At 44.5% G+C, this 22,373-nt stretch overlaps 1 protein-coding gene across 1 annotated transcript; it reads right to left on the minus strand.

The window, feature by feature from the left end:
* Positions 1-860: 860 nt before the first annotated feature.
* LGI2 (leucine rich repeat LGI family member 2) lies at positions 861-22,331 on the minus strand. Its single transcript, XM_054825574.1, has 8 exons — positions 22,079-22,331; positions 21,919-21,990; positions 18,962-19,033; positions 15,591-15,662; positions 14,958-15,029; positions 12,809-12,978; positions 7,424-7,588; positions 861-4,868 (listed from the first exon to the last, which is right to left on the minus strand). Exons 1-8 carry the CDS (start codon positions 22,258-22,260, stop codon positions 4,051-4,053), a joined length of 1,623 nt encoding a protein of 540 aa, XP_054681549.1. The 5' UTR covers positions 22,261-22,331; the 3' UTR covers positions 861-4,050.
* Between the last annotated feature and the right edge of the window lie 42 nt (positions 22,332-22,373).

Consider the following 22,373-nt stretch of genomic DNA (forward strand, 5'->3'; position numbering starts at 1 on the left):
GCAAAGAAACCGGGGGAGGGCAGGTGGGGAGATGGTGCTGGTTTGAAGCTGATGTTTGAGCTATGATGGAGTTTCAGTGAACCACACCACAAGGGCTGCTGACTCATAAAAAGGTGGAATACCCAAAAGGAAAGCAATGATCCTGGAGCAATTGCATCCCATTATGGTATGTCAGACATGTCTTTGATTGCACAAGCCTATAATTAGTTACAGAGAATTGCGCAGTTTCTGAAGAAAGAGGAGGAAACAAAAAGAATTATTCCCTGCATTAGTGACTAGAAGGATCAGTGGATAATGCTCAAGGATGCTTTAAATAAAATGTATTCACCGTTGATAGATTTGTATTTATTTTTGAAATTTCAGACTAAATGCCAATGATTCAGTAAAATTTAACAAATCTTAAGAGACCCCACAATGAAGATCTGAAAGTCTAGGGATTCATTTTAGGGCGTGGTTCCTATCCACTCTGCATGTAAGAAACCTGCTTAATTACCTTAAGTATCTTTGGAAAATTATTTTGAAAATTAAGATCTCTTGGTTTTGTGCTAAGAAAGAAAGGAAACAACCGAGTTTAACGTGAACCGAAAATCATAGTAATAGCTGCATTACGTACTTGCTAACACTAGATGGGGTGTAAGGAAAGAGTGAAGGGGAAAGCCAGGGAACAGCAAAACCTTGGAGGTCCGAGCTACCTCAGGCACAGAAACTGAATTTAACTAAGCTGAGCACGGCTTCCTCCACGTTTCCAAAAGCCAAAACCGATCATAAATGGACAAGGACCCGTTCTTCCACTCTGTCCATCCCTCTGGCAGCGTGGATCTTCACAGCGTGGATATTTTAACACGCACGACGCACCGCTGTTAGTCTCATTAACTACATTTTATTCATATATTGAAAGAGTACATACATGTGTCAGTAGCATAGATTGCATCAGCTCCTCTTTACTAAAAAAAGCTCAATATATATACAGCCTTAAAATGCTCCCACTATAGCTAGCACATTGTATTAAATCTATGCTTATACAAACTACTGTTCTTTACATGGTTGTATGTATTTTGGAATACATTAAAAATCACCAGGTGGCATGTTCTGTTATCCTTTCTCACTCTTCTGATGGTCTAACAGTTGCAATAAATTATGGATTTGCATAGTGCAATTTCTATTACAGTATATAGGCCATGGAGACAAAACTGTTGTTGTGTTTAGAAAGGCGGAAAGTATTTTTGATGCTTAGTGATTTCTGTTGTTATAGCTGCATCCTGCAGCTTTTCTTTGGGAGCAAGAAAAGCAGAACAAGGCTTTTTTTGAGACCCTGCCTTTGTTTAATCCTGCAAAATGTAACCTTTTCTTAACCAACTGGTGCTTCCTGCCCGCCTTCTTAGCTGCTCTGCCCTCCTGTGCACTAACTCAGCAGAAGAGGCCGGCCGGCGTCTGACTCCAGGCTCCTCCTGAAGCCGGGAGGGATACGGAGCTGGGCTTTCAGACCAACTAACACAGCTACGCAGCAGAAGTGGCAGCCTGCCCGCAGAATTCATTTCCCTCACTTTCTTCTGGTCCCGTGTGAATGAGCTAGACTCCTGTGGATCACTTTATCCTCTTTATTAAGCCTGTCTCTGCAGAGACCATTTTAATTTAATTCAACTTGATAGCCATGTCTCAAAATCCCCTTGTCTATCGAAACAGTACAATCTCCTGGTATTGGATACACAAGCCCTTTTCCTCCATCCTCTTCCTTCCCTTCAAGTAAAAAATGTCAAGATCCAATTTCTCTAAACTAGCTTTTAGCTCTTTTTGACTGATGCCCCTTGCTGAGTGAATGGTACTAGCAGTGAGCCCTGAAAGAAAGAGCTAGCATACCGAGAAATGCCCCTCCTTGGCAGAACACCTGACTCTACTGAAGCATGCATGCCAGACAGAAAAACAATAAAAAATGCCTTCCTACGACACGGTTTAAAGAAGCATTGCTTGCCAGCCATACCCGTTTTAAAACGCAAACTAGGTACACAATAAGAAATTGCATTCACTGGCAGACATATAAATCATCTCTTCATTTTGTCAATTTGTTAGCCTAATCCTAGGAGAGGTATTGCTAAAACCTGCTGCAGAGGGTTGGTTTGCATCTACTGGTGTGATTGAACCAATGGGACTGACACCGCATTGGGATGTGGAGAATGGGATTGGCAGAGTGCAATACTTCAGATGGCTGGATGGGCTAAGTTCCCAATGTCATTAAAAATAAAACCAGGATGAGCACCTCTATAGGAAAAAAAAATAACATGTCATTTAAAACCAGAATAAAATTAGTTATGTCTCTGACAGTAATAATTTTATTTCATAGCAGTGAGGCAAAATTTGGGGAAGGCTGTGATGTTCCAGGTCACTGGTAGGTTTTGACTCCTCATGGGAGTCCTTGTGCATAATCCTCTTCTGCAGCACTGCTCATATCTTGGATGTCAGAAAGCCTGTGAGAACATCTCTATTTGTGACAATAGACCATGTTTAACATGTCCAGGGCAAAAACACAAAGCTCACTCAGCACAGAGGTGGTGAAATAGCCCTGAGTATGAAGGAATAAAAGACAGTTTCCTTTGCTCCGCCAGCTTTACACAAAGCCTCCCTATTATCCAAGGCAGCAGCAATAAAACCACCTGATATGCTAAGTGGTATGAAAACTTAAAGAAACATATTGCGTAAGTGAACAAACAAGGGCTCTGATACACAGCTGTGTTGGGTAAGGATGGTGGAAAGCCTTTCCGGCAAAATGGTCCCTGGCTGTTACCCTGACAGAGGCTCTGCGTGCCAGGACTGAATGAATGCCTTAGTCTGTAGCCACCCAAATCAGCAATGTGGCACGGTCTGTTCACATCCTCCTGTTTCACCTTCAATGGTTTGGCAACCCAGTGAAAGCCTGGAGCCACCAAGAGGAAAACCTTCTTCTTGGAGGCAGGGTTAGCTCTAGCCTGAAACAGATCCAGCTGCCTTGGTTTCAAAAGATTTGGTGATACCGAAGTCATATTTAAACCTCAGCCTGAAGGAGGATTCCCCAAATACAGCTTGTGATAACCAAACCCTGAATTTATTGCTTTTGAGCTGTGCTGGAGGGAGAACGCTGGAGAATAAATCATCTCCTTGCGTACAGGCGAGCTACAGCACAGAGTACATGAATGTAGATGTGTGTTTCAGGCTAAGCTTAAGCTGTGCCTTCTAGTGTGAGAGATCACAACAGGTTTACTTGTTAAAACAACCCAGAATCTACTGGGATCATCAGGAAGAGTATGAATTAGGGCAAAATGGGGTGAATTTCTGGAATACCCATTAAAACAGGAAGTGGATGGAATCTGTAGTTTGTTATTTTTTGTCTATGGTAACTTATTAAGATCTCACAGTCTAGAAGGGACATAACCTTCTCTTCCTGGCTACCTAGTTACTGTGGGCTGGGCTATGTGTTATGCACAAGTTGTTGTTGAAATAGTGAATAATGGAAAAAAAATGGCAATAGATTTTGACTTTCCCTTTAATCTACAATGAATTAAAATGATGCCTCAGACTTACTATAAACCACAAAGACAGATTTTTGAAGACAGACCTCAAGAAACCAAAGCAGTATATTCTGGAACATCAGTGTTTGCTTTTACAATTCATCAGCAACCATGAACTAGCTCTAATCTTAAAATCATTACTAACACGTTAGTTTAAGAGTCAGGATCATTTCTATGCTTTGTATGGCTTATTCTTCACTTTCTTTATGAGATGTTCAATTCAAGGTAGTTTTCTGGGTAAAATTTAGATCATTCTCTTAGATGTCAACATTAATCCTAATGCACTGCACTCTCCTCTGAATGACTGCAGATTACAAAGTGTCTTTGAAAAAGGATAAAACGGACATGTCATGCAGTAACCAAGTAAATGCAATCCCTGATTAATATGCAAGTTTGAAAAGTTCAGAAAATGTCATCATACTCCACAGGCACACCTTGTTTTTTGAAAGGTCTCTCTTTGTTTTGCTTGTGTATGAATATCATTCCACATGAATTTCACTCCAGCAGCTTTTCATAAACTCAAGTCAATGACGATGTGTTCAAATATTTGAGTGTTTCCTTTAAAACTAGAGGCAAAGAAAAAATCTCTTCGATCCGTTGACACAGCTGTGAAAGACCGTGGCGCTTGCACATAGATTTCTTTAAATAACATGAAGAGCTTCTTTTCACCATCCCACTGGTATATCTGGGAGAAGGTATAGTCACTTCCCAAGGCTAGGTAGTAATTGTTCTTGAAGGAGAAAGGCTGCAGCGTCATGGCTCCTCGGGATGGAAGAGCCTGTATCTCCACAAACTGTTTGCTATTCCATTTCATAACTCTGGAGTCACCAATGAATCTTGTGAGTGTGATGTACAGGTTATCTTGCATCCTGAAACTCTTCACAGCCAAGACATCTTCCATGTTAGGGATTTCACTGTGTGGGACAAACTTTTTGGAAGCTTTGTTCCACTGGAGTATAATGGGAACCTGGGAGCGGCTAGAGAGGATTAAATGTGATTTCCCATCTATATCGAGAAACTCAGCATCAGTGTCCCTGAACCACTCATGAAGGGACTGGTATGAGTAAAATCCTTTGTTATTCCACTTGTACACCGTTGACAAACCTGCTTTAGAGCTATCTGCTATGACAAAAAACATTTCACTGTCTATCTCAAAAAGCTCTATATCATTTGGCTTGGAAATGCGAGATACTTCGATATCCTGGAATTTGACAAACTTTGTCCAGCTTTCATCGTACTTGTAAATGTGTGAGCCACCGAAGAGCTGTGCCACCACCACAAAGACTTGGTCACCAACCAGAATGGCTTTACATCCCACTATGGACTGACCTATTGCCCAAAGGAAAAAAAAAAAAAAAGCAAATATATTAGCTCAGTACAAAGCACCTTTTAAACCACAGATACATTACCAAATCGCCCCACCCCTTTTTTTAAATCTTCATCATCTCATAATTTTGTCTTTTACTACATGCTGTCAGACTTTCTTTTCATACTTTTTTCTCTGCAATAACTGGAAAGATGACTTCCAATGTTGGAAATGCCACACCCTCAAGGTGTGCCAGTATGATGTACCCTAAAATGCTCATTCCTTTTTATCCAGAATACTTTGTCTGTTTGTTCAAACACGTGACCCCTAATATCCAAAACAATTATTTAAGCCAAATTTTATTATTCCAAAATAACAAGAGTTGTTATCTCATGACTCAGCAGGAATCTGAAATCCTCTTATTCTTGGAATGTCTGTCTTTCCAGCTTAAGTAGAAGAATGAAATATAGTCAATTTTTCTTGCTCCAAGAGGGCCAGAGTCAGCTTTTTGATACTATAAATAGAAATATTGATGCATCTTTTAGATATATCACCTGACAGCAGGATGAAAAAGATAAATTAAACTCTGTTGTTTCTGTTAAGTCTTCTTGAGATTACGTTAAACTAGAAATATTTAGGAATAGTGCAGTTGCCAGATTAGATGAGATTGAGCTGTGGTCTGTTTTGGGAATGTCAAGTCACTATACAAGATCCACATCAAGAAAGTAACAACCAGACTATTTACAAAAGGTTTTTTTCGGGAGAAGAGAGGAATTCCTCTCTGAAACATACTGTTTAAGTAGAAGGGCATCTGCACACACTCTTCTATGCACGGTCACAGTCACTACAGGAGACTCGCCCTGGCATCTCTGCTGGCCCCCTGCCAATAGATGTTTCACAGCCAGCCTGGGATGATCTACCGCCCTTCCAGGGTAGGAGGGGTGGGATTCATCTCAAGTACTGTAAGATATCTGCAGCATAGTCACAAACGTTTGAGCTGATCATCCAGGCTCCTTCTGGTCTAACTTAGTCAAAAAGCACTCTAGAAAAGATTTCACCTGGCCTGTAGACGTCTCCTTCTGCAGAGGATAGCAACACCTATCCTCTGCATGTTGACTCTAAAGGCAATCACGACAACTACTTCAGGTCAATAAGCCCGTGTTGTAAAGGGCTAAATTTGGCCATCCGAATGCCAAGCATATCGTTAGTAATGAAACTCCTCATGGAGCACATAGCCAGCTCCTGAGCTCTACAAAACACTCTTTAGGCTCCACAAAAGGCTCTTTACCTGCCTGTGTCCCTTGGCAAAAGTCTCTCACTCACATTTCAGAGTCCAGAGCCTAAGCTCGGGCATTCCAGGAACACAGGACAGTCATTCGAGAAATGAGCCTTGGCGTGCACGCTGGGTGTGGAGCTACGACACAAGTCCCCAGCAGAAATGTCTCCTAATCATGTAATTCACAGGAAGATGAAATACATCCAGAAAACAGCTGTCTTTGCAAATGACCTAAACTCTCAACTTCATTTCCAGAGCTTTTCTAGAGTTCTGCTAGCTCTCTTTGGGCCATCGACTTCTCAATTTACATCCACTGGTACATATTTCTCCCTAAGCTACGAAAACACAAGGAAACCTGAAAACCCCAAATTTTTGATTTCCAAAATTTCCTAACAGAGCATTAGCATCTTGTAAACTTTCACTAGTGACACACACAGTTGATCTGAGGAGGTAGGTGCTTGCTGCCTTTGTAGACTTCCCACAACACCAGATGAGGATGCTCTTCGTTTCCCAAAATGTAAGGTAAAAAATAATCTATCACACATAACAAGGAACAGGAGGGAAGGATGCTGCACGGATAGATGTAGCTCCTGAGAGCTCAAACCCAGTAGCTTGAAATAGTTGGGAAACTGGGCAGCATATAAAAGCTCTAAAGACTCTGTCCCTGCTGTCATAGTGTGACTGAACTCTGTATAGCACCATGAGTGTTGGTTAGTGAGAGAATGGTTGTTAACATTAGAAAATCTCCTGGCATCCACATGAGCTTTTTATTTGATGAGTAATCTTATTTAGCATTTTTGTAAATGGAAAGTAAATGTGAAAGCTTTACAGCACGTCACTTTAGGTAACAACCACACGCTTTCCTGGCCAGCCTACTGTAGATGCATCCTTCAGACCTATTTCCTTCTACATGCAGTACAGTATTTTTATATTCTATTTTGCAGGCACTTTGGCGAAAGTGAGGGGTCTTTCAGCCTATACTTTAACTAGCAGTGTGATTCAGACAGTGAGTGTCTAAGCTGGGTCACGGTGTGACATTCACAGCAAGTCTTTGTGCCTTCAGAACAATCTACAAGGTCAGACAAAAAAAGCCTAGTTTGTGTGCTACAGCAAGGTTAAAAGCACATGTATTAACAAGATGCACCATTCCATGAAGTCACTCGTGTCCAAACATTACGCACTTTGATTTGCAGATTTCAGTAGAGATTCAGAACAAAAACCATCAGCTAGTCCCATCTACGAATCTTGTCCTTGTGAAACACCAACAGTTCATCAATGACTGGAATCCCAGTGTTCATATACCTGTGATATTGTCGTAACTCCTGAAATTCATTTCAATGTGATCCCACTCCAGCACCATGCAGTTCTCCATGCTGGGCTGTGCAATGGCTACGAACACATCATTCTTTGAGTTGAACGTATCCACTGAAACTGACTGGTAGGGCAAAATCTGGTGAACAACAAAATCTAGAAACATATTTACAACAATTAGGATACATCCTTGCTGGAAACACAGATTAAGTGGTTGCTGATTATAACCATTAACACTGAAAAATGAGTTAAATACTCTGGATTTTGTATAACACTAGCATGGAAGTGTCAGTGCTCACGTTAGGCATGCAGCAACAGGGGAAAGCTTCTCCTGCTTTAGGCTTCATAAACTCTCCTCTAGAAATACAGTTGCCAAGGAGATCAACTAGGTAAATAGTGGCAGAAATCAGATTTTCCAGCTAGGCTGGCTGGTATCAATGAAATCAGGATATCGAGAGAGAAGTCTCTTTCCCCACAGCTGGAAGTTGCTTTCCCGTCAAGTGAAATGGCCTTGCTAGAATCACTTTCAAGCTGAGAGACAGCAACTTCCAGCTGAAGTCCAATAACTTCTTAAGTCATGCAAATTTAATCACTAGCAATTTGTGTTATGCTAAACCAGGCAGAAAGTGAAATGATAATCTGAAGTTTGCCTGGGGATAACCCCATTTCGGCTAGACCATAGACAAAATGGTGTAATCAAAAACTCAGTTAACATAACGTTTTATGGGGCATTGTAAAGTAGTTTAGGCATAAAATATAACCAACCTGCAAATCACTATCCAGTGGAAAACTTGTTCTAGATACTAAGACTGAGGAGTTGGAGCAACCTGTAAAGACTAAGAGTGTAACTCCAAAATTGAAGATTTCTTCTCAAAATCCAAGTGCCTTTGTAAATTTAACTCTAAAGTTAACCCTGGGCTAAGTCAGCAGTCAGCATAGAGCCGATCTGGGGCAAAACGAGGAGACTTGGGTCTGAATTTGATCTTGGGCAAGGTCACTATTATCAGAAAGAGAAACTAGTATAGCAGAGCTGACAAATAAAGCCAGCACTTGGGTCTTGAATGTGGCAGAAGGCCAGCACTGAAGTGATGTATGGATATAGATATATAGAAAAGGAAATGCATCTTCTACTACAACGGAGTTTCTCTGCAGAACCACGCACCGCTCTGTTCCAAGCTGCGTTTGCTAGATGCTTTCACCATGCACTCCTGCGTTGGAAGGGCCTGAGCATCCAGGGATTTTGGTGAAATGGTAATTAAGTCCTCACTCGAATCCCTCATTTTAGTGCATTATGAAATAATTGTTTTTGAATGAAGAACTCTCTGTCTCTGCATGCTTGAAAGCCTTGCCCTTGAGGAGTTACACTTCTGGAGAATAAAGATAGATGACTACCATTAAACAAATAGAGCAGATTCTACAGCTGCGAAAGAAATGACAGTCTCCATTCTTCGAGGGACTACTAAAAATAGAGTTTGGGCTTGATTCATAAATGCTGGTAGGAAAACAAGAAAGTTATCTTCATTCTCACTGGGAAAATACTGGAGAAAACTGACACTGAAGTATGCAGAAAGTAAAAGTAAGTGATAAATCATGAAAGGTAGCTAAGGATGGAACAATAGCAGATACAGTCACAGAAAATCAAATTATTTTTTAAATCTTGAGGAAAAAAACCTCCAAAAATCTAAAGCTGAAAAAGACATGTCTTGAAATCTGAACAGTTGTGAAACACTTTGAGGGAATCTGTGAATTAAAACAAACCAGTCGGTGTGTTAAAACCCACTGCTCATTCAGAAATGATTCAGTGTTAACACAGCTATTTTTACTTGTACCTGTCATTGGGCTCTTTATGTCACTGGATGAGTAAAAATGGGTAACAAAATCAGTCATAATCAGTAAAAAACAATTTATGTCACTGGATGAGTAAAAATGGGTAACAAAATCAGTCATAATCAGTAAAAAACAATAAATGTCATTTATAGCACCGGTTGGAAATACCAGACTCTAATGTGGAACTGGGTTACACCATAAAGAGATGCTGCCACATTAGGCTTGCCAAAAATTTAGGTCTTGGGGGCTCAATTTAGTTTTACAGGCAGGTCCACATGCCTTGCTTTAATGCTAGAAAGACCTTGTAAATACAGGGTTTCACAACATCTTTCTCTTTTAAGCTGGAACAGCCTACTCAGGAGAGGGAAGGGGACGCGGGCCTCACTTCCCCCATGCTGCTGGCTGCACAGGCGGTTGCTCTCTCCCTCTCACCCCGATGCACAGTTTTACTCTCCCTGTCTCAGGACACGTGGTTTTAATGCTGCCTTCTGCCAGCTGAGGGCTGGGGTGGTCTCCCCGTCCTCCAGCCGCCTGCTTCGCCTCTGCTCCTTTGGCTGTTGAACTGGTGCAAGCCGTCATGGATGAGGGACCCAACACTGCTGCTGTTGGGCTGATTTCCCTCCCGGCAGCTGCTTCTCTGGCTGATCCCAGCACACAGGAGTGCCAATGCTGGCAGAGCAGCGGGGGAGCATGCGGGGAACACTGGAGGTCACCAAAGAGAAAGCGGAACTAGATAATCTTTGAGGTCCCTTCCAACCCAAACCATTCTATGACCTGTTTGGGCAGCAGCTCCTAAACTGCATCCTGCGACTCAGCTGCCAGTTGGTCCCCCTGTCCTCATGGCCCTTCTTCCCAGCAGTGGAGACTTCCACTCCAGGTGAGGCTACCTGGGGGTGCCGTCAGGGAGCGTTAGCCATCCCTTCCCATCTCTCACCACGGTGGCATGGGACTGAGTATGGAGCAGGTAACTCTTAATTTGCAAACTACCTTCCTTCCAGCTAGCGGGGAGAGGACCACCTCCAGAAGGCAGCCTCAGCTAAGATAGAGGACACCAAGCTTCTGAAGCTTGGCGAGATGATCCTTGCTGGCAGGTCTGGGCAAAGCAGGTCCCAGGCACGCACACAGCCCATTTCCAGTGACTGTGGGAGTGCGAGGCCCGTTTTCCAGTCTCCTGAAAGTGCGTGCACATTCCCCTGCCATGCTTACAGCCACAGCACAGCCCCCTCGCAGACTGTTGCGGGAGAAAGACAAGAAACGAAGTGAAACGGCTTAACCTGCTTCCACGATGCAAGCCATGAGAAATGGAAAAGAGATGCTATCACAAAAAGAGTTAAAAGTGCAGATCACCAACAGTCTAAATCATTTTGTTCTGTGGCTTTTTTTTTTTTTTAATTTGGCAGCACATCTCTCCTCCCATTACCATTGTAGCAGTTCAGCAGATGCAATGAACTGATGGAGCTGCCAAGATGTACATTTTACCAAGCAACTGCTTTGTTACCACATCCTACATCCAGTCACAGAGTACCAGAAACCAGAAATGATGGAAAGTCTGATCACGCCTGGCAAAGGAGGGAAACACGATACTAGAGACTAACACGAATGAAAGAGGTTTGCCAAGCACTGCCTGTCACAGAGCGGGAAAGGAGAACGCACCTACAGGCTATGTTGCTTTACTTCAGAACATGGTACAAGCCTGAGCTTGTGACTAACCAGTCCTCAGGGAACGGATATGGGCATATTTACACTCCCTTTGGATCCGGGGGAGGCAAAGGCAGAGAAGGAGAAAGCAGCTGTGGCCTGACGCCACAGACTGCCGAGGCCACCGGAGCGTTACAGCTCAAGCAAGGCAGCTTCAGTGCAGGGGACATGGTGCTGTCTCAAGGGTGACACATTCCTGAAGATTTGCATTTCTACTCATCTCTGGTTTGTCTCTTTTCTCTCTGGGTCATTTCTGCACACAGTCTGTCCCTCTCGGACACTTTGTAAGGATGCCAGAGCTCCACGTCTTCTGCCCCCTCCACCTTCACCACGCACCGGAGCTCTGGGAAGCCTGCTGCTGCTGCCCCCGGGCCAGAGGGGTTAGGCACACAGCCTTCCCTCACAGCAGCCAGAGAACGACTGGTTTGAAAATGTCCTTCACTATCTGAAGAGTGTATTACAGCTGTATGCTGCGCTGCGAGAGCACTTCTCTGATGGCATTTGAACAAATATTCACCTGGGCAATCCTTGCACCACGTAATGCCTTAGCTCCCCAGCAAACTCTACAGCATGTGAAATTAGACTTATGCTTGGTGTAATTTCATTTACAGCAGACAAAGGGACTAACATTAAGGGCGAATTTTTGCCTGTAGCAAGTTTATAGTTAGGTTTCTAGGTACAAAGAGACGACAGAGGGCAGGTAGGTTGGTATAGGTCTGAGGACCAGGTAGATAAGGCTTGTTCTAGCACACTGTTAGTGCAGTGCAATTGCTTAAACTAGATAGAAATGAAATAAAGCCTGATTGTACTTTGTACTTTCGCATCTCGGTGATTTGGCAGACACAGGAACATAACTTTGGTACCGTTCTAAGCTACATTGCTCTCCTGTTTTTGACATCCTTTCATGTGGCAGATAATTGCGCTTTACCTCTGCTGCTCTTCTGACATAGTTTTGAATTCTGAGTTCATTCTCTTTTCCTTTACACACAGCCCTTGGATTACCTTTCATACTTTGTCCTGAAACTTTATTTTACATTACTAGTAATCAACTTTTCTATTGTCTCTTAATGATGATGACTGCCCTGATGACAGATGAGAGCTCGAATGCTCTAATATTACTGTAGAGAAAAAAGGGAGAGTGCTGACATCATATACATGAAAGATGAAAAACAATACTCGCAGCTGATATTCTCAGTTATATGATGTGACTACATTTAAAGATAGGTAACTGAGGCTGTTCAGTCATAAAATATAAGCATAACCACATGCAAGTTTCTCTTCACTTCCTTCAGCATGCTTTACATTACCTAAAATAAAAATCAAGATCCTAAACAAGACAGTAGTCAGAATATTATTGGACATTTTTCTCCGACTTAATGGAGTTCCATGAAGAACTGCTGGCAGTATTGCCGCCACATTTGATGCTATTAAATTGTGGCCTATTGAATAAAGATAACAGATATAGCCACATTATTTGAACTTCTTTTCATTGCTTTCTGTGAAATACAGAGATTTTGGGAAGCTCATCTGCCATAACTATATGGCCTTATTCCACATAATAGAAAGCATTCTGTGATGAAAATTAAGTCACAAAGTGAGTCATAATCAAGTCTTTTGGAATATGAATAGTCAGAGCTCTTCTCCCATTATCACTTAATCCAAATAAAAACTCTCCACTTATTTTGGCTTCAAAATGTAATTTTCCCATTTTATGCTTGTTCTAGTACTCCAAGTGCTTTGTATGTAACCCTTTCCTCCCCCCAGGTCATGCTCACAGAAGCAAAAGGGTATAGTCTAAACTTCTGATATTTAACCATTTGTAGTGTGCTTAGAAATATACATTCTGAATACCTGTAGTGGTGCATTCATAATCAAAACTTGTCACATCATTTAACTTCTTATCCTGATATTCTGCTGGACCAATACACAGGACATCAGAAACAGTGGAATTTGTCATCTTTAACCACAAAAACAACCACTTGGCTTTGCAGTCACACTCAAATTTATTTCCCCTTAAATCTCTAAAAAACACACAGAAATAAACATATTTGAAAAGGTTGATAGCAATATGAATACTACAGAACTGTTATCACCTTGACATGCTGAATTTAAAAGTATCTGAGTAGCCTTGAATTGGTTTTGAGCTGAGAACAGGGAAGTTTCTTAAGTTTTATTTTGACTCTCTTCCTATGAGTAAGTTTGGACTCTCCTTCACTGAGGCACTGTCCTTGGAAAAACTGTTTCAATCTAGGAAATATGCCCACATATAATGTTACTAATAGAGCACTGTGATTCACCTGTAAAGTCACTCATGTTTGTAAGTTTTCACAGGATTAGGACTATAATGTAATAAATCCTGACAGTGTGGTTGTCTGCTGCAAGCCTCCTTCCCACCATCTACCACTGACACAGATAATTCCCATTCCTTCACTAAACCACTCCAGTACCGCTGTCTGACAGAGCAGCCTTGCTGGTACCATTTCTATGTTACATTAAAATACAGATGTAAGGCTCGTATTTTTAGAGTCACTGCTGATGTGGAGTCAATTTAACCTACCCCTACTAATGTATGTGTAATTTCAACACTGTACCTGGTTTTCAATCCCTTGGCAATTTCTGTGGCTTACAATTATACTTTGCTATTTGGGAGAGCCAAGCCAAGCCAAAAACAGGGGAAGCTGCCTAGCAGCTCGGGTGGGAGTGTTGATCTGCTCGAGGGCAGGAAGGCTCTACAGAGGGATCTGGACAGGCTGGACCGATGGGCCAAGGCAAATTGTATGAGGTTCAACAAGGCTCAGTGCCGGGTCCTGCACTTGGGTCACAACAACCCCAGGCAACACTACAGGCCTGGGGAAGAGTGGCTGGAAAGCTGCCCAGCAGGAAAGGACCTGGGGGTGTTGGTCGACAACCGGCTGAGTATGAGCCAGCAGTGTGCCCGGGTGGCCAAGAAGGCCACTGGCATCCTGGCTTGTATCAGGAGTAGCGTGGCCAGCAGGACTAGGGAAGTGATCATCCCCCTGCATTTGGCACTGGTGAGGCTGGACCTCAAGTGCTGTGTTCAGTTTTGGGTCCCTCACTACAAGAAAGACATCGAGGTGCTGGAGCATGTCCAGAGAAGGGCAAGGAAGCTGGTGAAGAGTCTAGAGCACAAGTCTGATGAGGAACAGCTGAGGGAACTGGGGTTGTGTAGCCTAGAGAAAAGGAGGCTGAGGGGAGACCTTCTCGCTCTCTAGAACTACCTGAAAGGAGGTTGTAGCCAGGTGGGTGTTGGTCTCTTCTCCCAACTAACAAGTGATAGGACAAGAGGAAACGGCCTCAAGTTGCGCCAGGAAAGGTTTAGATTGGATATTAGGAAAAATTTCTTCACTGAAAGGATTATTGAGCATTGGACCAGGCTGCCCAGGGAAGTGGTTGAGTCACCATCCCTGGAGGTATTTAAAAGCTGTGCAGATGTGGCGCTTAGGGACATGGTTTAGTGGTGGGCTTGGCAGTGCTAGGTTAACAGTTGGACTTGATGATCTTAATGGTCTTTTCCAACCTAAACAATTCTATGATTCTATGATTTGGTTATACAAGAAAACACTGGTAGTAAGTCAGCAATGTGCTACAGCTGCACGAAAACAAGAAAAAAAGCTTTTTTTTTAATGAATGTCTTTTACTAAAATAATCTCAGGGAATATATGCAACAATAACAGGAAAAAATGTTCAGTGAAACTGTAGTTTTAAAATTCATTGTCTCCCTTTCCCTAAAAAACATTTTATATGAAACATCAGAAAGTACAATAATGCAAGCTAAGTACAGCATCACAAGAAGCAACAGTTATTTACAAAACTGCAGTTATTTTAGAGGAGTCTACCAAGTAAACAACTGTAAAATGAGAAAAGCTAGAATAACAAAATGCCTATTTCTTTTCTGTGCACCACACAAACCCAGAATGTAAAACTCAGAGTAAAAAAGTGACAGAAGCAGGCAGTCAATAGAAAGAGTCTCATTACTTACAGTTCAATTAAAGAATCTAAATCACTGAAGACATCCCTTGGCAGAGCTTTGAGATGGTTATTGGCCAAAGAACTAGAAAAGAAAGTTAGAGCTTAGTATCATTGCTGTCTCTTGTCTGGCTGACTCTTACTAAGTCTGAGCAACTTTCTGATACTGTCCAGCCACTGGCATCATTCGTAGTTACTAGGAACAGGCACATATTAATTATTCTCACTGAAGAATGGTGATTGCTAGAAGCTGACGTAAGTAAAATTTATTAATTAAATTTTTTTATTGCCCAAGTGAAACGTAACACACAGAGCAATCACTGAGCGCGCTGAAAAGAAACAGGAATGTTAATCACGAGTGGGCAGTGTGACGGTGGTACTGGTGCAGCATCCACAGGTCACAGCTGCACCCCAGCACGAGCTGCGAGTGTCCCCAGGCAGCTGGACACGGCACAGTGCTGCCCCAGCAGGACCTTTTTAAAGGCCATTTTTTAATTTGTGGAAGGCACATTATTGACAGCCAGAAGAAGCTGACGCATGGAGGGGAAGGGAGGTAGGAGGTTTTCTATGTGGCAGGAAAACCAGTGGTCCCCCAGAAGAGTTTTGTTCAAGTACAAATTACTCTACCAAGTGTCAAATAACTTACAGGTGAGTCAGGTCTCGAAGGCCACGAAATGCATTTCTTGAAATGGTTTCAATTTTGTTTCCTTCAATGAATCTAGGCAAAAAAATAAATATTTTAAAAGACTTTAATTAGCAGTATTATTATCATCACCAGTGCTTTAACCTATGGTCTCCAAATTCAGCAGGTTCCTGGGTTGCCCCTTCAGACTTAAAGGTGGGGAAGTCTCGGTGGAGCTGCTCGCATTCCCTTTTCCCCTTTCCTCGGGTGGACCGTGAGGAACGATGCAGATACCAGGCAGCACAAGGGAGAGCGTGTGACACAAATATCCAGCAGAAAGGGAACAAAATGAACAAAGCAAAAACCATTATTCCTCGGTGGTTAATCCTCTCAGGGTGTGTTATGTGAGGCAAGAGACTTGTGTAGGAGAGGCCTTCGAGATGGACTTTAGAAGCTAAAGTCCTACCTTCCTCTCACGAATTGCCTACATTTCGAAACCATGGGACAGCACGGCAGCGCCGGGGCTGCCCCGGCTGCAGATGGACGTTCTGATGGGGAGGTCCTGTGGCTGCACGCACGGTGCCACCTCCACACCCAAACAGCCCTGACGGGAACTGCGGCTACATACTGGTAGACATCTGAAGTCTGCATAAATGGCAAAACCGCTGCCTTGTTTTTCTTCTCGCTGCCACAGTTCAGCTGTCTCCAGCCAGGACACCAGCTCTGCAGGGTGCCTGGCTGCACACGAGTCACAGCCCCGTGCGCTGGGGAAATGACAGGCACGTATCGATTCCAGGAGCATGCTGCTCCTCCTGACTGCATGTCAGCATTTAAAGAAAGAGCTGATATTTGAGCATCTTGACCCACGAGCGCTTCAGGACACATCCCTAAATACACCATCAGCCCTGCAAAGCGATTGCTGCCAGGTGGCCATCAAGATATTGCATGGTACAGCTGTACCTGGATGAAGACAACTGCATGCTGACTTTATAAAATGTTTTATGGGATAAAAGTGTCTCCCTTCCTTCCAGGCATCCTTGTTTGACTTCCAGGGAAATAAAGGAAAAATGCTACGAGCCAAGGTCTATTCTCAAGAGAGTCAAGATGGGGATGCAGGAGATGACAAGTGCTCTGGGTTCTGCAGTTTAGACATAGCCAAAATCCTTCATGAAGTGACCGGGACCCTGACTGCATCCGAAGGGTGCGGATGAGAAAGTGTTGTGTCTGCGTGGGGGTTGTCAGAAGAGTCAGCCGTACTCCGTTACAAGGCTGCCTGGGGATATGAATTCAATCTTGCAGAGCAGAGCGCCAAACTGCCTCCTGACACCCTCACTGGCACCTGGCATCCCCGCACAGTGCCAGCTCACCGGTCCCTGCAAATAAACGTGGCTTCACTGCACACACTGCAGCGAGACGATGCAAATTTGGGCTGGGACTCAGTAATTTGCTGGATTTCTGAGTCACCAAACCTGGCCTCGAAGGGATGCTACCCTGGGAACGCAACTCTGATCACCAGCAAAAGTCCCGTCTTTATCAGACCCGTCTTATCCAGACTCTGTACATGGAGCCAGTTAGTTTAAGGGTGCATTGAACGCCACTATCAGTGCTGCAAGTGCAGCAGGACACAGATATATATAGAGATAGATAGATAGATAGATAGATAGATAGATAGATAGATAGATATAGGTATTTGCTGTGGGTGCTCCCCAGCTGCTCTTCATCTGGAGACTTTGCTTTGCACACAAAGAAACTCATCATTCTGGTTTGTCAGTGGGGTTTTCTTATTCTCCATAAGGTCTGATCACTGGTAACTGAGACAGGAGTTATTGAAGCTGTAATGGTGCTACCAGCTGCAGGGCCAAAGAAAACCCTAAAGAAAGGCCACTCGCGCCCAGTCCCCAAACGGTGGAGGTGCGATTTGCTGGGAAGAGGAAGAGCTCTGTGGACTTGGCAGGGAGGGTGACCACAACCATTAACTGAGACCACTTGTTTGGCTGCTGCTAAAGGAAACTGAAACTCCAAGGCTTTACCAGTCTTCACTCTGCTCCCCGGTTTGCAGCTGGCAACCAGGGACAGAGATTTTCCCTTTGACCAGCTGAGGAGGGGCAGGATTTTTTTCTTTCAGACGGAGCTCTGGCTGCAGTCACACCACAACTGCTACGACTTCATATGCTGCTGGGACAAGCTCCACGTTAGACTCACCAGCGCTTGAAAGCAAGTCATTAATGAAACAACGTATGAATGTTTTTCTTCCTTTTTGCAGACATTCTGCAAATTACTTTTTTTCCTGTAGACATATGGAAAAGAGAGTGAGTAGATAACTCACTATCGCTGAAAAATCCAGATGTAGCTGAATCCTGGATTTCAGCATGTACCATTTACCATTATCCTCTATTTCTTGGTCTGCAAATTCCATTGTTGGCTGCTCCGCACGGAGCAGACTAGTAGCCCTGTGTGTACCCCACCTTAATACCTGCTTGCCTGCAAGACTTTAGCAAGAATCAGTTTTGTGAGCACTGGTTTTCCTTTAGAAAAAGACAGAAATGTTTTCCACAGCTACCTTTCGGCACAGGAAGGTGGGTGGAAAGATGAATTTTTTTCAGATCATATTCAGAGTTTCAAACATACCAGCTCATGTCCGGTAACACAGAGAAATGGCAGTCCTTTGGAGTATGAAGTGAGGACAACCTGGTACCAGGGCTAATACTTTTTTTAAAAGAAAAAAAGGTGACCTAAAAAAAAAAAAGATCGGGAAATGAAGGTAATGTAAAAATCAACGAAGAAATGAACTGAGTAAAGAAAAGGAAAGTTAAATAAATTTAAATAATAATATAGATAATTATATAATTACAATAATTTGTATGAAATATATTTATATATTCATATATTTATAATTATTTATAATATAAAGATAAATGCCACAGGCATTAAGTGGGCTATCAGAACAAAGACAAAGTTGGAGAGGAAAGTTTAGGGGAAGAGAACTGGCAATCAGGGTTCTTCTGGGCAGTACGTGGATACTCTGCACCTCCTCTTCAGGCTGCCAGCAGGCCAGAAGATGCTCTCCCACCTCTTTCCTGAGGTTCAAAACCCCTTGACCATGATGGCACTGTTCTGGAAAGCCAGGGCCAGCTCTTGCTCAGCAACGTTTTTGTGGTGTACTGGAATTGCAGAGCCACCTTGCATTCACAGCATATTTTAAAAATCCACTACAACCTCTGAAAAATGGTGAGACATCGTAAAGGACATTTGCACAGGAGTGGAACATAAATCCCTCATCTCCCCTGCTCCTGGGAATCACAGTAAAGACTAAGACTCCACGGCAGGAGTCTTGGCAATTTATGAAAACATCTTGATTTATAAGGACAGGGGAAGACATAAAATATCAAACTTACAGGTATTCTAGATGGAAAAGACCAGCAAAGGCATCATCTCGTATAACAGTGAAGGAGTTGGAGTTCAGCAAGCTGAAAATGGAGAGCAGGCATTAGGAAAGCACATTAAAACCTGACACACTGGATCGTGCCCATTGTGTTTATTGCCCATGACCAAACTAATCTTACTGACTCGAGCCCATATTGCCCCACCAATGCAGCACACATAAAATACTGTGGAATGGTCTATAAAAAAAAAAAAAATAAATCAAAGGCATAATGTGATGCTAGTTAACGTCCGCTATTCCCCAGGAAAAATGTTCGCTGTGCCATTCACCTTGGTTAAATGCTACCTGGCCCTCAACTCTCTCTGGTCCCTGGGGCAGAGAGTCTTTAGAGGCCTTAGCCATCTGTAGAGGGTAGGTCTGCTGAGTGTGGACCCCAGTTGCCCACCACCCCTCCAACCACACTGAAAATTTTCAGGAGACCATCTCAGCACCACTCCTGAGGTCCCAGAAAGGGGGGAGCCCTTTCGTACAAGCACCAGCTCTCATTTATGCAGTCTCGGTGGATCAGCGTTCACACGTTCTGTTGCTCCCAGGGGGATACTCCAAGCCTGACCTGCAGACAGGCTACAGCCCGTGGCATGAGAGGACAGCACACCGTTCCCGCCGCCGGTTTGTCAACTGAAAATGCAGACATGCCCAAACAACAAGAGACAGAGCCCTGCTATGCTTGCAAAGCAAAACCCTGTGTGCATGGGCAGCGAGGAACAGCGGCAGTGCTGCCTGCTCCTGCCGCGTGAACTTCAGGGACAAAACGTGTTAGAGCTGTGCTGGAGTGGCTGTCACCTGAGCCAGGCCAAGGCGGTCAGGGAGAAGGATGCTACGGAACGGCTTTGCCAGCAAAGTTCTTTCTTTGCTGTATCAAAGCACAACAATCTCCAGTGTTGATGTTCAAAAGCACAGATAAGAGATCTCCTTTTAAGAAAATAGCAGAACTTCTAATTCAGTCCAAAAATCAAACACTACTCAGAAGAAATAATTTTTGGAAAATCTCAGAATTTTCTGCTACAAGTCAATATGTCTGCACTAATTGCTTTAGTAGAGTAACTTATTAATCCTGGGGTTTTAATGGTTTTAGGCATTCCACTAAAATTAATTTAGAAGACTAATGAACATGAAATGCAAACTTTTCCTGTGATCCTTGGTTATTATGCTAATACTAGACAAATCCTCCTTAAATTATCCCAAAGAAATCTGACAAAGATGCAGACCACCATCAAAAATAAATCTTCGTGTTACTATTTTACTATGGCCACTGCCACAGAAGACACAGTCCTGAGGTACCCAAGTGCTCAGTTATGCATGTATCTCTTTTGTCATTGAACCATTCTTTTTTTCTCACGTTTGAAGGGAAAAGTCACAAATTACACTAACCAACGAAACTTGTCAGGGCCCAAGGTGGCAGTGGTGACAAACTCCTCTCGCTCCTGCGTCTGATCTACCGCATAAAGTGACATGGGCAACTTCTGACTTTCTCAACAACTGGCCTCTGCCCCACCACCCCATACACCCCCAACATTTCCTTCTGGAAATCTGCGACAGCCAAGGAAAAGGGATAACTTTCATCTGCTCTTCCTCCCTCTTCCCAGTACCACTGTCCAGAACAAGCCAAATTCTCCCCATCTCTACTTTTCCACCCACAGTTTTTCTGAACCCACCCTTGGATTCATCCCTCTCCTTCCCAGCGGGCACAGGTCTGCCCCTGCCTGGCCCTCAAGTCCCACAAACATTTGGGTTTGGGACTGGTGCCACGCTAAAGAAGGTGACAGCCTCCACCCCTTGCTTTGCCCGCTTCCCCCCAGTATCTTCCATGGGGTGCTGCTCCTCCCAAATAGCAAGACAGGCCTTTGAGAATGAGGTGGGGTGCCTCAGGAGAGGAGGTTGGCCATCATGCTACCAAATGCTTTTAGGGACTATCCCTTGCTAAGACCAATTTTAACATCTAGCTCTGTGGCAAGCACTTAGCCTGGGTTTCTGGCATGCCTTGCATCTTTTTGCTGAATTTTTCTTTGCAGCATGTCTTTGCTTTGGAGATAACCCAGTCCTTACAGGAGGAGGTGTGGAGGGTCTGCTTGGTATTGGGCGTTACAGGCAGGCTGCACTGGGCTAGCCAGGGCACAGGCAGCATCGCAGCTTCTCTGCAGACAACCAGAGAAACAAGTACCCAGGCTCCCCAGGGGGGTTGTACCGCACCCCATATCTCTGTGCTTTTGCTGCTACTGCCTCCCAGGACAGCTAAATTAAAGCAAGTTTGGGTAAGCTACCGGAGCTGCAGGCACACACCTGACTGCAACACGGGCACAACCAAGCGATTTGCCCAAGGTTAGGAAGAAGGGAGGGCTGCAGAGTCCTGGGAACTGGACCACTGTTCCCTGGGACAGAGGACCACCCTGCCTGTAGGTCCATCAGGTCAGAAGGCATCCAAGGGGCGGCCCTCCAAGTCAGATGCTGAAGCACAGAGTCATGCTGCAGACAGCACCAGCATTTCACACACAGAGAGGCTTTCCTCTGAGGTGTGTCCCAGCAGCCTCTGCTCGCCCCCCGTTGCGCCCGCAGCATCCCAAAGGCAACGCGAGACTCACGGGCACAAAGTGAGCACGAGTGAGAGCCACCATATGAGTCCAGGGGGAAAACTCTGCCCTAAACTTATTAAAGCTGATTTTTTTTTAAAAAAGGAACTTAGGGCATCAGAAAACATTTTGTCCTCCTTCAGTAACTAAATACACGTTTCATGAAGTGGTTTATGAACGGAAAATGCATTCCTCTGTTATGAAACAGCAGCTATATCAGCCGGGCTGCACAAGCTGGGGATTCACCCATTACCTCCCTTTCTGCAAGGGCACCCGCAACTCTATTTAGGAGGGACGGGCAAAGTGCTAATTGGCCGCTGGGTTTTTTCAGTGCCATACTTACAGCAGCTGCAGGGAGGGCAGGTGGGAAAACATCCTGTCCTTCACTTCGGAGAAGGTCCCGTTTACCAGGCTCCTGGAAAAAGAGAAGCCACCCGTCAAGCGGGACCGTCCCGCATCCCCCTCCCTCCCCCTCCCGGCCCCGCGCAGCCCCCCGCACTCACAAGGAGCCCAGGCCGGCGGGCAGGCTGCGCGGCGCCCCCGCCGCCCCCACGCACAGCGCCGACTCCCGCCAGCAGCTGCAGGGCGGCGCGCAGCGCGGCGGCCTCCGCGGAGCGGCCGGCGACGGCAGGAGCAGCATCGCGGTGGCGGCGCAGAGAGCCAACAGCCGCAACGGGCCCGCCATACCGGCGCCGCCGCCGCTGCCCGCCGGCCGGCGGCCGCTCCCCGCCGCCTCCCGCGCCCTGACATCAGCGCGGCGCCGCCCCGCCGCTGCGCTGCGCTGCGGGGCCGGGCCGG

Source organism: Grus americana, chromosome 4 (genome assembly GCF_028858705.1).
Source record: "Grus americana isolate bGruAme1 chromosome 4, bGruAme1.mat, whole genome shotgun sequence".
NCBI lineage: Eukaryota > Metazoa > Chordata > Aves > Gruiformes > Gruidae > Grus > Grus americana.